The 13,480-nt window shown below is 48.1% G+C and overlaps 1 protein-coding gene across 1 annotated transcript; it reads left to right on the top strand.

Moving 5' to 3' along the window:
* The first annotated feature begins 7,538 nt into the window (after positions 1 to 7,538).
* On the top strand, positions 7,539 to 12,850 carry LOC117866173 (serpin-Z2A). The gene is made up of 2 exons (XM_072290301.1): positions 7,539 to 7,971; positions 11,931 to 12,850. Exons 1-2 carry the CDS (start codon positions 7,539 to 7,541, stop codon positions 12,773 to 12,775), a joined length of 1,278 nt encoding a protein of 425 aa, XP_072146402.1. The 3' UTR covers positions 12,776 to 12,850.
* The last annotated feature ends 630 nt before the right edge of the window (positions 12,851 to 13,480 follow it).

Here is a 13,480-nt window from a genome sequence, read left to right as displayed (position 1 = left end):
TTCTGAAAAGTTGAACAACAGTTCTGTATTAGAAGAACCAAGTACACACAAGAAAGTCATACCATCACTTTTTATGCGAGCGGTATTCAGGGGAGCTTATTAGCTATGGTTTTGGTCCCTGTTGCAACGTGAAGATATAAGGGAATCACTTCGGGTGGCGAGTAAAGTGTTGGAAGTCGTTACTTTGGATATCTTCATCAAGAACGGATGGAGAAGAATAGACTTTGATTATGATTTTTTCATCTTAAGTGAACTTTTATTTTTATTTCAGTGATTAGATGTTAAGCTGAATTTGCTGTACCATCACTTTCCTCGGGCGGCGACGATTGGCACGGCGGCCCTGCAGCAGGGGCAGGCGCGGTGCACGGCGAGCCATGGCAGCAAGCAGCCGGGGTGGTACGCGTGGTAGCACGGCAGCGCCGTCGCCTCCGCAGCCGCGCCACGCACGTCCTCGAGGCAGACCGCGCAGAGCTCGGCCGACGACCTCACGCTCTCCGGCGCGTCCTCGGCGCGCGCGATGCTCGCGGCGGCGGGCGGCGCCTCCTCCTCCTTCTCCTCCTGGTCCACGGCCGCCAAGCCGCCCGTCCCTCGCACGCGGCCGGCCACCCGTGTCGTCGTCGACGACGCGCCTGGACCTGCAGCAACCTGCTCGGTGGCGCTCGCTGCTGCCGCCGCGGCTCGCCGCCACCCGGAGCCCGCCGCCGCCCTCGGTCCTCCTCCGTCCCGCTGATGATGACCCTGCAGCTTCTCCTCTGCGCGCGCGCCGGAGGCCTCGACGACGGCCTCGGCTCTCCGGCGCCGGTGCTGTTGCTGGCAGCCACGCCGCCTCCGCTCGCGCTCCACCACCAGCGCCGCGCGCCGTGCCGCTGCCGCTGCCGCGGCAGTGCATGCGGCGGCGCCGCGACACGAAGGCGCTGGCCAGCATCCTCCGCCGCCGGCTGGTTGTTTGTGCTGCTGCGACGACTGATCGATCTGGGTGCAATGATTTAGAAGCTGATGCACAGAGCACGGTTATAAGCTGGAAGGACGATTGATAATAATGCACTTTATGCACTTTATTCTATATAAAAAAGATGTAAATACCTACCACATCCAATAAATTCCATAATATCCATCATGGCATATATCTTGGTACCAATGTATTTATGTGGTATTATAGATGTTAATTAATATGCTTAAACTTCACCCGAACAAAATTGAAACGTCTTGCACTTTATAACAGAGATAGTGAGTGACTTGTCATGGTTTCGGCCAAGTTTTCAGTGTGCTAATAAACAAGCTGAACATGCCGATCTAGTAATAACATGTTAGAGTTTTCCTGTGTTCCAACTTCTAAGGGGTTGTTTTTTGGAGCATCTGCAAAATGCCTACTGGGCCTCTATATTTTGCAAGAATGCCACTTAAGATACAATTTTTATGTATGGCCTGTTTTATTTGTACTGATATTTGTTTTAGAGCAAACTTATAATGATGGTTCAAAGCGGTGGCAAGGGTTGCAGTTGCCCATTGTCAATTCTGAGCTGCATCTTCATGCATCAACTGTATATATACAGGTACAAGAAGGGAAAAATATACAGAAAACCCCTAATAGAAAAGGTAAATCACCAACTGTACATATACATCTAACAGTTCCTAGGTAAACCTACGGATTAAGCCGGGGGTCTTAGCAGTTGCACTCAACATCTGTATGTTTGCATATATGTATCCTCATCCAAGTCAAATTACCAATGTATGAGATTTTTTTCTTCCAACCCAAAAATACTAATGCATGGAAAAAATGATTATTTGTATTTTCCCATAGAACCATGTGTTCAAATAAAAATATTGCTTTTGACAAGGCCGCAATAACACCTGATGTATAATAGGAAAAACATTTGTAGTCGAGCACGTTGATTTCCAGAGCAAATTGAAGTTACCCATTGCTGTTAATTGACTCTCAACCTTGCTTCCACAGGCTTAATGGGAAAAAAAAATTGTGTAAGCATCTTGCTGCTTTTCCTCTCTTTTTTCCCATAGTAAGTAGTATGTTAAAAATCTAAAACATTAAAACAATAGACAATAATCTAAAAAGTAAAATAATGGCAACAAAGTCTTTTAGTCCCAAACAAGCTGAAAAATCATGGACAATGATCCTCTCCTCCAAACTGGTGCAAGAGTGTAAAATCTAAAACATTGAAACAATAGACACTAGTCTAAAAAGTAAAAAAACAATGCCAACAAAGTCTTTTAGACCCAAACAAGCTGAAAAATCATGGACAATGATCCTCTCCTCCAAACTGGTGCAAGAGTGGAAAATCAACCATTATACCATATTTTCTTGAACGTTGAGTAATCAATAGAAACGAACGCACTCCCCATATGAAAATTCATAGAATTCAAATTCGGTGTTTGGATGACACAGCCTACGGATCTTCTCACATGCCACCTTGGTTCGTGAAGGAGCAAAGAACGTTGTATAATTGATGACCAACTTTTTCAGGACTGCTGCATTGCATCTGGATAAAAGCTGCTCCACAAATTCCAATAATTGTTCTTGAGAACTTTTATGTGAAGTGATTTCTACCTCTTCAAGTGAACTGAGGGCAATGCCATCGGCGCTGCGACTTTCCTGCAGACAAGGGCATTGTGACCAGCAACGATTTTCCTGGAAACAAGAAATTAACATAATATGACTATACTAGTGGAGAATTATAAAAAATAGCCTAAGTTTGCTTTGTTCTGATGCGGTGTTCAGTTGGGTCTCTCTAGATCCACGAAATGAATGTAAAGCAGATACTGAAGATAAAGAGACACTAGTTAAAATACACCAAAAATGGTTTCTAACTGAACAAATATATTCATAACCTCAGCCGAACCTCAAGAAAAAGCAGGTTCGGAAACTCTCCGTTCTCAGACAATAAGTAAAAGGTCAAACCACTGCATTGAGTGACTACAACTAGGAATATTACTATAAAACCTAAAAAGCATAGAAATTACCGATGAGTAGCCTGAACAATCAATCAATTGTACGGAAAGCTTCTTTGTACTACTGCAACTCCTTAGGATATGCATCATGACTGGTGCCAAAACATGCCGATTCCACGGTAATGATATCCTTAAGATTTTACACTTGGGCAGCTTGTTTGTTTCATTCAAGAAGCTTTTATACGCCATCATTCCCTGTCACGTGCAGAGACAAAGTAATCACTGTATTTTCACTTTGTTAGAGGAAAAAACAACTTGCTTTTTAGAAATTCAGATGATATCAACACACCTGTGGAATAGACAGTTTCAGTTCATGGACTTCATCGAATCTCTGCATCAGCGACGCCATTGTTATAAAACAATCACCAATGTCTAGCAGCTGGAGGCGACGGCCGACATCATCAAACCGGTGGTGGTGAGGGTCGTAGGGGGTGGCACGCCAGAATATCCCTTCAAGCTTTGGTGCAGAGATACGAGCCTCGTCAATGTAGTCACCTACAAAGAGGTTCTCCAGTCTTGGGGTGACGACCTCTAGCCGCCGTGTTTTCCTGACGCAGAAGCTCAGCGACTGCAGCAAGTCGGAGCGTATGGAGACGTTGGAGGCATCGACCAACGTGAGGCTGAGTCTCAGGTTCCTCAGGCACGGGCAACGCGTGCACACGAGGGCTGTGACCTCGCTGCCTTCCATGCTGGCAAAGAGTATCGTCAGGCTGGTGAGCGCCGTGAACATGCCGGCCGGCGGAAGCCGGAGCCGCCAATGTTGTTTGAGGCGGAGCGCCATTGTTTTCGCTCGTTCACAAGCAGGAAGCTCGAGCACAGCCTCTTCACAAGCAGGAAGCTCGAGCAGATCGTCTTCCCAATCGACTACCGGCCAGGTTTGATGCCGATGCATCGGAGGAGGAGGCACGAAGATGACGAGCTCGACGGCCACGCGCTCCGCGGCGAAGCGCAGCCACGGCGCGACGCGTCCGGCCGGGACGCCGAGGCCGGCGGCGGCGGTGGACAGGACGATGACGAGTCCCTGGATGGTCGGGGCGGCGTAGGCGGCGAGGGCGGAATCGACGGCGTCCAGGAACGAGGCCGGTGTCGGCGGCGGCGCGTCGTGGCTGCCGTTGCCGAAGACGAGCTCGGGCAGGTGGCGCCAGACGGGGCGCCAGCGGCGGGAGAGCACGCTGGTGCGTGCCGCGGCGCGGGTGGAGCCGAGGCGGAGGAGGATGCTGTGCAGCAGCTCGTCAGGGAGGCCGCTGATGTAGTCCTCGCCGGAGCGGTTACGGTGCCGTCGGCGGCGGCGGCGGCGGCGAGGACGGTCTTGATCCATGAAGGGCAGCCGGCAGTCCTGGCCTCCTGGGAGCGTTGGATTTGGGAAGGGTTTCGCGCGGATCGGTACAGAGACACCACAACAGAAGGAAGGGTTCTCGAGTTGGGCTGAAAACTTCACTGTTGGGCTTTGACAGATGGTCTTTCAGCCCTTCTCCTTAGGAATCGGCCTGTGCGCTTCGTGAAAAACTGCACGCACCAAAATTGGCATATGCTTTTGTTGGGCGTGAGGAGGAATCCGAGGAATGAGAAGAGAATTTCGATACCCCACTTTTATTTAGCAACGAACAATTCTACCAATTCATATATCTAGAAATCCTACCGTTGAACAACTCGCTCCTGCCTTCTGCTGTTTCCAGCGTACGGTTGTCGGTGCACAAAAGTCCTGATCTTTTTCTTAGGGGGTGTTTGGCAGGCCCGTACCTACGTTTTTGGTCTTGGTGCAAAATATAAAATATAAAGTGGGGCCTATATTTATAAAATGCAAATAGCTAAAATGCACGTAACTTCCTCATGTAATACCATAAGTATTCATACAAAACGATTAAATGACGAATCTTACTTACTGATAAGTTCTTAGCTTCCATTAGAAAGCATCATTCTTCTAGTATTCTTCGAAATAAGTGCAGTATTATATTACCTGCACCTTCTCAGTGAATCACGTGATCACGCCTTCACGCGGTAGCTTCTGTTGTGAAGAAGTCAGACCTGCCGTTAGAGCCCTAGAGGTGGAGTCGCTGCCTGCATGCAGGGTTGATTGCGGCGGTAGCTTCGCAGAATCGCAGTTCACACGCAGCTCGGCGAGACGGCGACTCGGCAAGATTGCGGCGGCTAGCGGCGCTCACGCGATCTGGCGATTAGATTTAGAATACTAATCGGCAGACGACAGCCTGCAGGCCAGGCCTGCTAATCGGAGTATCGGTCTATTGGACGGTTATGGACTCCTGGTCCGGCAACACGCAATGAGCCAATGACGCAACAGATTCTCCAGGCCAGGCCTGCTAATCGGAGTATCGGTCTATCGGACGGTTATGGACTCCTGGTCCAGCAACACGCAATGAGCCAATGACGCAACAGATTCTCCAGGCCAAAAAATCAAAAAGTTGCATGCAGGCCTGATACGCTGGTCGCATGCAGAATTGCAGATGCAGGCAGGAATAGAGTTACAGAGGCCACCAAGCATCAGACTACTGGAGGGAGGTCGACACATGGGGTCCCCAAAATTGGAGGCCTGGTGCAGTCGGCCCACTTGCCATGGGTGATGTACGGGCTTGGTGTTTGGATACACCCCGCTAAAGTTTAGCACCTGTCACATCGGATGTTTGGATACTAATTAGGAGTATTAAATATAGGCTAATTACAAAACTAATTGCACAGATGGAGTCTAATTCATGAGACGAATCTATTAAGCCTAATTAGTCCATGATTTGATAATGTGGTGCTACAGTAACCATTTGCTAATGATGGATTAATTAGGCTTAATAGATTCGTCTCACGAATTAGCACAGGGTTCTGCAATTAGTTTTATAATTAGCTCATGTTTAGTCCTCCTAATTAGCATCCGAACATCCGATGTGACACTGCTAAAGTTTAGCACCTAGTATCCAAACACCCCTTTAATGAACCCACGATCTAGCGGTCCGTCACTCTTTCTTCCTCATCAGCGCTGCTACCATTCCTCCTTCACTGTGCCACCATCAATGTCTGCCAGCTTCTGTCTCCTTGTACACCACCACCTGCGCCTGCCTCCCTGTTACTCGTCTACGGCTGTCCCCACGCAAGAACTCATAGCTCTAGCCGCACTCGTCTCAGCCCTCAGTGTCCTCCCCATTGTGGTGAAGCACGCGCACCGCGCGTTAGCAAGCGACTGTGCCTGCGTCGACGACTGCGTACACGCACAACATCAGCTGCGCCAACACAACAACGCTCGCTGGCTGCACCGCCAGCTCAGTCGTCCTCCCACCATAGGCCGCAAACCTCTCAAACGGTGGCGACCCGTCAAGGTCCAGCTTGATGGCCTTGTGCATGGCAGTGGCCAGTGGCCTCAATTGACCAGCTCTCAGTTGGTGAACGCCTGTGCATGGAGAGGAGGAACGCATGTGGTGCCGTCGTGGCGATGCCAACAGTGTCTGCACCGCGGCGATGCCAACAATGTCCCTAACTTGAAGCCCGTCAAGAATGTAGAGTGCTGGTACGACAAAACCTACCGTGAGGTGGAGCCGCCCGTCGAGGCTGGGGAGACGGACGCAATCAGGTTGGTATTACGCGGGGCGAGGAGGTATGGGAGGAGTACCATGAAGGTGATCTCCAATAGCGGGACTGTGCTAGAGAAGGCTAACACGGCGGCTGCGCCAAGCATATTGGGCTGCCTAATGAAGAAGATATAGTAGTGGTTGTGCTATTGGGGAGGTGGGCGGTAGGGTCGCACCGGCGCGCCCATGCATGGACGTTATCGATGCCAGTCCTGCCGTTAGGACGATGCCATGGCTTGTGAGCAAGGCGGCCAGAGAGTGCAGCGCGTGTTGGGGTGTTGATTTGGTTGGATGCCGGAAGCAATAGCGAGTGACCGAGGTGTTTGGGCCTCGTGAGAGCGGCAAGATTAAGATGAGGCAGCTCAGCGTGGAAGCGGAGGACATTGCAAGCTATGGTGTCCTGGCAAGCGTTGCATGGGCTGGCTGGGATGAGATTTGAGTTGAATCATTTTACTGTAGGAGAGAATAGCGCAGCGGAGGAGTCAGCGAGCTGCAGCAGCAGACGTGGGCGCGTCCGAGTCCTTTGGATTTGATTACACTTGTTGTGTTGCGAGCTGCTTAGACTTAGGCTTAGGTGCTCAGCTCCTCAACATCGTACTTGACATGAATAATGTGTGGGGGCTACGTGTTAGAGAGTAAGTGCAAGCCATCAACTCCGAAGCTTCTAAGGAGGTGCACACTTGATTTTACGAAGGACATTCCGTTATGTATGATTTTTTTTTCATGTGTGTAGTGTCTAGTGGATTGGCTTAATAATAAGTTGGATCGTAGCAACAGCACGAGCATTTGTACAAACCAAATCTTTTTCTTTTAGGCTGACAAATATAAAAATGGTTCCATATTCTATTCTATGTACACCTCATACATATTTAATATGCACCTATTTTGGGAGGACTCTCTCCAGTTGAGCTCTATATATATAGGTTAACTGTGCAGCGTACGGCACCCTTGCTTGCTTCTCGTTAACGTCAACGAACCAAGAGACGGCACGCCATTAGTTTCGCGATGGAAGACGAGGCGAGGCCACGCAAGAAGGTGCGCCGGACCGCAAGGTCCGGCCTGACGCCGTTCGCGCTCCGCCTGGCGAAGCAGCTCTCCGATGGCGTCGGCAGCGGCAACAACCTCGTCTTCTCGCCACTGTCCATCTACAGGGCTCTCGCCCTCGTGGCGGCTGGGGCAGGGGGCGAGACCCTAGATGAGTTCCTCGCCCTGCTCGGCGCGGCGTCGCGCGACGAGCTCGCCGAGTTCGCCCGCGGCATGCCAGCAGCAAGCGCCCTTGCGGACGACGACAGATCCGGTTCGTCGGGCGGGCCGATCGTCGCCTTCACCTGCGGAGTCTGGTACCAGAACACGGTGGCGTTGAAGCCGGCCTACCGCGCTGCCGCCGTGGAGTCCTATAAGGCCAAGATGCGCGCCGCCAATTTCCTTGAAAAGGTCAGTTAATTATCTCAGATCAATTTCTCAGTTTTTGCAAGATTTAAACTGCGATCTGTAGGAAACTATATTGCTCAGCTTAATCTAAAACAGAATCTTTAGCATCTAAAACATGAACACCAGAACACCACTCACAAAAAGGATTAGAATCACAACCAGCAGCCACCGCTTGTAATGATCCGGCCATTAGAGTCGTGGACGACGCCGGGGTGATGGGTGCCGTAGTTGTTCTAGGTCGGAGTAGATCCCGCCTTCCTTCAGGCCTCCACCTAGTCTGTCCCGTGACGGTGATGGTGGTGCGGCGGCGGCCTTCGGCTGACTCCAGCACTGTCGTGATCAGGAGGCGTGTAGAGGGGTGTGCGTAGGGTTTAGCACGTTGACGTTAGTCCAAACCCGCCGGCCTCCCTTTCTTATAGCGCTGGGTCGCTTAGGGTCGCAACCAACTATATGTTGCGCCTCCGATCGAGGCGCGAGGTGGGCGTGCGAGGGGAGTCCAAGTTGGGCACTACTTATCCCTCATGTTTTTCTCTCTACACGTTTCTTTTCCTTTTGACCACCTCCAAATATTTCCAACATTCTCCCCTTTGGTCTAAAGACCTATAACTTATGTCATTCTTAAAACAGAATTATACAGGGAGACAATGTGACAATGGTGATTAAAATCCCATTGTGACACAGTTGTCCACAATGTATAAAACTACTTATCATGATGGGAGATGGTTGTCTTATGACCCTCGAAGATCGCAGGCTATCCAATAATCCCATACGGCAACATGTTCACCGAATATAATGGGAGGTAAGCCTTTTGTTAATGGATCCGCAAGCATTTTTATAGTACTTATATGCTCTAACTCAATGGTGTGATCTTGGATTCTATCTTTCATAAAGCTCAATGTGCTTTGCAACATCACTTGACTTGTTGTTATTTGAATAGAAAACTGGTGTAATTTTAGTGGCCTACTTATGCTGTCTACCACTCTTAATCCTGGGATGAAATTCTTAAGCCATACAACTTGGCCCACAGCTTCATAACATGCCAAAAACTCAACTTGCATTGTCAATGCAGCTGTTAGTGTTTGTTTAGAGCTTTTCCACAATATAGCCCCATTTGCTAGTGTGAAGACATAACTTGATGTGGATCTTCTTGTATCAACACAACCCGCAAAATCAGCATCTGAATAGCTGATTATCTCTAACTTATCAGTTCTCTTATATGTTAGCATGTAATTCTTAGTGCCTTGCAAGTAACGCAAGGCTTTCTTAACTCCTTTCCAATGGCCTATTCCTGGACTAGACTGATATCTTCCAAGCATCCCGCTTATAAAGGCCAAGTTAGGACGTGTACACACTTGTGCATACATTATGCTTCCGACAACTGAAGCATAAGGAATCGTTCTCATTTGATCAATTTCTAATTGATTCCTGGGACTTTGAAATAGTCCAAACTTATCGCCCTTGACAACCGGAACAACTGTGCCTGAACATTGGCTCATATTGTATCTTTCAAGTACCTTCTCAATGTAAGCTCTTTGAGAGAGTCCTAATACACCTTTGGACCTGTCTCGGTGAATCTCAATGCCTAAGACATAGGTGGCATCACCGAGGTCCTTCATGTCAAATTTCGATGAGAGAAAACCCTTTGTCTCATGCAGCAAGTTTTATCGTTGCTTGCTAATAGGATGTCATCCACATAAAGCACTAGGATGATTATAAAGCTCCCCTTAGTCTTAACATATATGCAGTTGTCCTTCTTATTTTCAAGGAAGCCAATTTTCTTAATTACTTCATCAAACTTAAGGTACCATTGCCTGGACGCTTATTTCAATCCATAAATATATTTTCTTAGTTTGCATCCCAAATGTTCCTTACCTTCCACGACGAAACACTCAGGTTGCTTCATTTATACATTCTCATGCAAGTCATCGTTAAGAAATGCAGTCTTAATGTCCATCTGATGTAGCTCAAGATCATAATGAGCTAGTAAGGCCATGACGATTCTAAATGAATCTTTCTTTGAGACAGGCGAGAAGTTTCCATTATAATCGACTCCTTTTACTTGAGTGAAGCCCTTAGCCACGAGTCTAGCCTTGAACCTTTCAATCTTTCCTTTAGAGTAATATTTTATTTTGTAGATCCATTTGCAGCCTACTATTTTGGCTCCTTCAGGAATTTCTACTAAGTCCCATACTTTGTTTGTTTCCATGGATTTTAACTCTTCTTCCATGGCCTCACACCACTTATGCGAGTGCTCACTTTCTATGGCTTCCTTAAATGAGTTTGGGTCATCCACCTTTCCCATGTCATGTACTTCTTCACTTATGTACACATACTCATCGAAAGGGTTGGACTTCCTCTCACGTGTTGACCTTCTCAGAGGTTGTGGTGCTACTGCCTATGGTGCTTCTACTTGAGCAGGTTCCTGCTGAACCACCTCAGGCTCATCAGTTGCCTCCCCTTGCAATCCACCAGCAGGTTCTACCACATCTTCACTTTGATGCTCACTTATCACAGGTGCATCTACATTTTCGCTTAAGGTAGGTGTTACCTCCCCTTCTCTTATTGGAGGTTCCATAGCCTGAGATGTAACTATGGTATGTGGCATAGGAGCATAATAATCTTGTCTTATGAACAACGACTCATAAGTCCGAATCTCCTCAAGGTCAATTTTCCTAGCCTCAATGCATCCAGTTTCCTCTAAGAAGATAGTATGCCTTGTCTCCACAAACATAGTGGTATGCTTAGGACAATAAAAGCGATACCCCTTTGACTTTTCCGGATATCCAATAAAATAGCAACTTTGGGTCTTAGAGTCTAATTTTCCAAATTGTGGATTGAATATCTTAGCTTTAGCTGCATAGCCCCAGACATGTAAATAATTCATGCTGGGCTTCCTACCAGTCCAAAGCTCATAAGGAGTCTTAGGGACTGACTTACTAGGAACACGATTATTAATGTGTGCAGCAGTCTTTAAAGCTTCTATCCACAAACTCACTGGTAGCATAGATTTACTGAGCATACTACACACCATGTTCATAAGGGTGCGATTTCTTCTTTCAGCAACACTATTTCGTTAAGGCTCACCAGGAGTGGAATACTGAGCTGCTATACCATTATCTTGGAGAAATCTGGCAAAGGGTCCCAGAACTTGTCCACATGTGGAGTGTTTCCCGTAATACTCCCCTCCCCTGTTTGATCTAATTCGGTCTAATCTTAACTTAACAGATCAAGTTAACGAACTAAAACTTGTACATTAACATGTAACCGAAGAAGATTAGGCCTAATAGCATAGCAGTTCGTACTAGAATGCTACTATGTAGATCAAAAAACATAGAAAACCAGTACAATGCAACTCAATTGCACACTAAGATTCAATCTACACAGCCTTAGGGTCCATGTTTAGATGCAATTGGCTTAACTGATACCAAATGTAGGAAACTACATTACTCAGCTTAATCTAAAATAGAATCTTTAGCATCTAAAACATTAACACCACTCATAAAAAGGATTAGAATCACAACCAGCAGCGACAGCTTGTGACGATCTGGCCATTAGAGTCGTGGACGATGCCGGGATGATGGGTGCCTTAGGTGTTCTGGGTCAGAGTAGATCCCGCCTTCCTTCAGGTCTCCACCTTGTCTGTCCAGTGACGGCGATGGTGGTGTGGTGGCGGCCTTCGGGCGACTCCAGCACTGTCGTGATCGGGAGCCGTGTAGGGGGGGTGTGCGTAGGGTTTAGCGCGTTGGCGTTAGTCCAAACCCGCCCCCCCTTCTTATAGCGCTGGACGCTCGGGTCCGCAACCAACTATCGGTTGCACCTCCGGTCGAGGCGTGAGGTGGGCCCGCGAGAGGAGTCCGAGTTGAGCGCTACTTATCCCTCCTGTTTTTCTCTCTACATGTTTCTTTTCCTTTTGACCACCTCCAAATATTTCCAACACGATCTGCTTTTGTTATTGCCTGCAGGCAGAGAAAGTAAGAAAGGAAATAAACAAGTGGGTATCGAAGGCCACGAATGAGCTCATCACCTCAATCCTTCCTAAAGGTTCTGTGCACTCTGAAACCGCGCTCGTGCTTGCAAACGCCATCTACTTCAAGGGTACCTGGTCCACACCCTTTGTGAAGGAGCGTACGGTAGACAAGGAATTCCACAGGCTTGACGGCAGCTGCGTGCGCGCTCCGTTCATGCACAGCACGGAGGATCAGTTCATCAAGGAGCACGATGGGTTCAAGGTGCTCAAGCTACCATACCGCAACTCATCAGCTTCAGCTTGGTACGACGTTGATGATGATTGGGGTTATGAACAACAGTCCGATGAGCGCCCGAGGTTCTCGATGTGCATCTTCCTTCCGGACGCCCGCGACGGCCTGCCCGGTCTCGTCGACAAGATGGCGTCCAGCTCCTGTAGCTTCCAGCTGCGAGGGCGCCACTTGCCCACGAGGCGTGTCAAGGTTGGCAAGTTCTGGCTACCCAAGTTCAAGCTTTCCTACTCCAGCCAAATGAATGAAGTGCTCAAGGCTATGGGTCTTGAAGCTGTTTTCTCACCACACGAGGCTGATCTGTCCAACATGGTGGAGGATGACGATGAGTTGTATATGGATCATGTTTTTCACAAGGCGGTCGTCAAGGTGGACGAGGAAGGAACCGAGGCGGAAGCCTCCACCGCTTGCACCATTCGAAAAGTTGCATTACATTGGTCGCCTGTCACCATGGATTTCATCGCTGACCATCCTTTTGTGTTCCTCGTGGTGGAGGAGGCGTCTGGAGCAGTCGTCTTCATGGGACAGGTCCTGGACCCTACAAGATCAGAGTAGAAGATGGATAACATGCTTTGCGGAGGAAATTAAGACCCCAATTGTCACAACCCAAAGTTGCAAAATAAGTTTATCATGTCATCATGAACCTCATTTGTGCATAACTTGAGAATCAATGCATAAGAATTTATTTATCTTCAAGAATTGTTATTTATTGGTTAAATTCATCTTTGTGAAGCAACTCAATTTTTTGCAATTCAACTGTGAATCCTGTTATTTTACTCAAATACTAGATGCAACCTGATGAATTTGCAATATTTTTTCTTAATTTTTGGGTGATGTTTTCTGGTGTTAAAAATTCAGTTAAGTTCCAGGTTTAGCTGTTTTTCTTTTTCATTTGTGTGCAGACCTTAGAAGTTCTGGAGGTGATTCAAGTTCCATTGTCTTCTTTGTGAGTTTATCTTAATGAGTATTTTTAGGATTTTTTTGACACATGTAGCCTGCTCGTTTGAAGGGGGAAGTTCAATTTTGAAAAACCATCACCGGGCCCACCTATCATTCCCGTCCTCCCCTTCTCCCGCTCCTCCTTGCGTCGCCGCCGTACACCGCGGCTGGCAAGGCCATGGCCACGCGAAAATCCCCTCTAACTTTGCCCTCCTCTTCCTATTTAACCCTGACGCATGCCGGCCCCAAACTAGCCCTCCATTCCTCATTGTTGCTGCCGCCGTTCGCCGGTCCGATTCAATGGCGTGCGTAGGTCTCCAG

The sequence above is a fragment of the Setaria viridis genome, chromosome 8, assembly GCF_005286985.2.
Source record: "Setaria viridis chromosome 8, Setaria_viridis_v4.0, whole genome shotgun sequence".
Classification (NCBI taxonomy): domain Eukaryota; kingdom Viridiplantae; phylum Streptophyta; class Magnoliopsida; order Poales; family Poaceae; genus Setaria; species Setaria viridis.
Note: the sequence above shows the minus strand (reverse complement) of the source record. Positions and strands in the feature narration are given on the sequence as shown.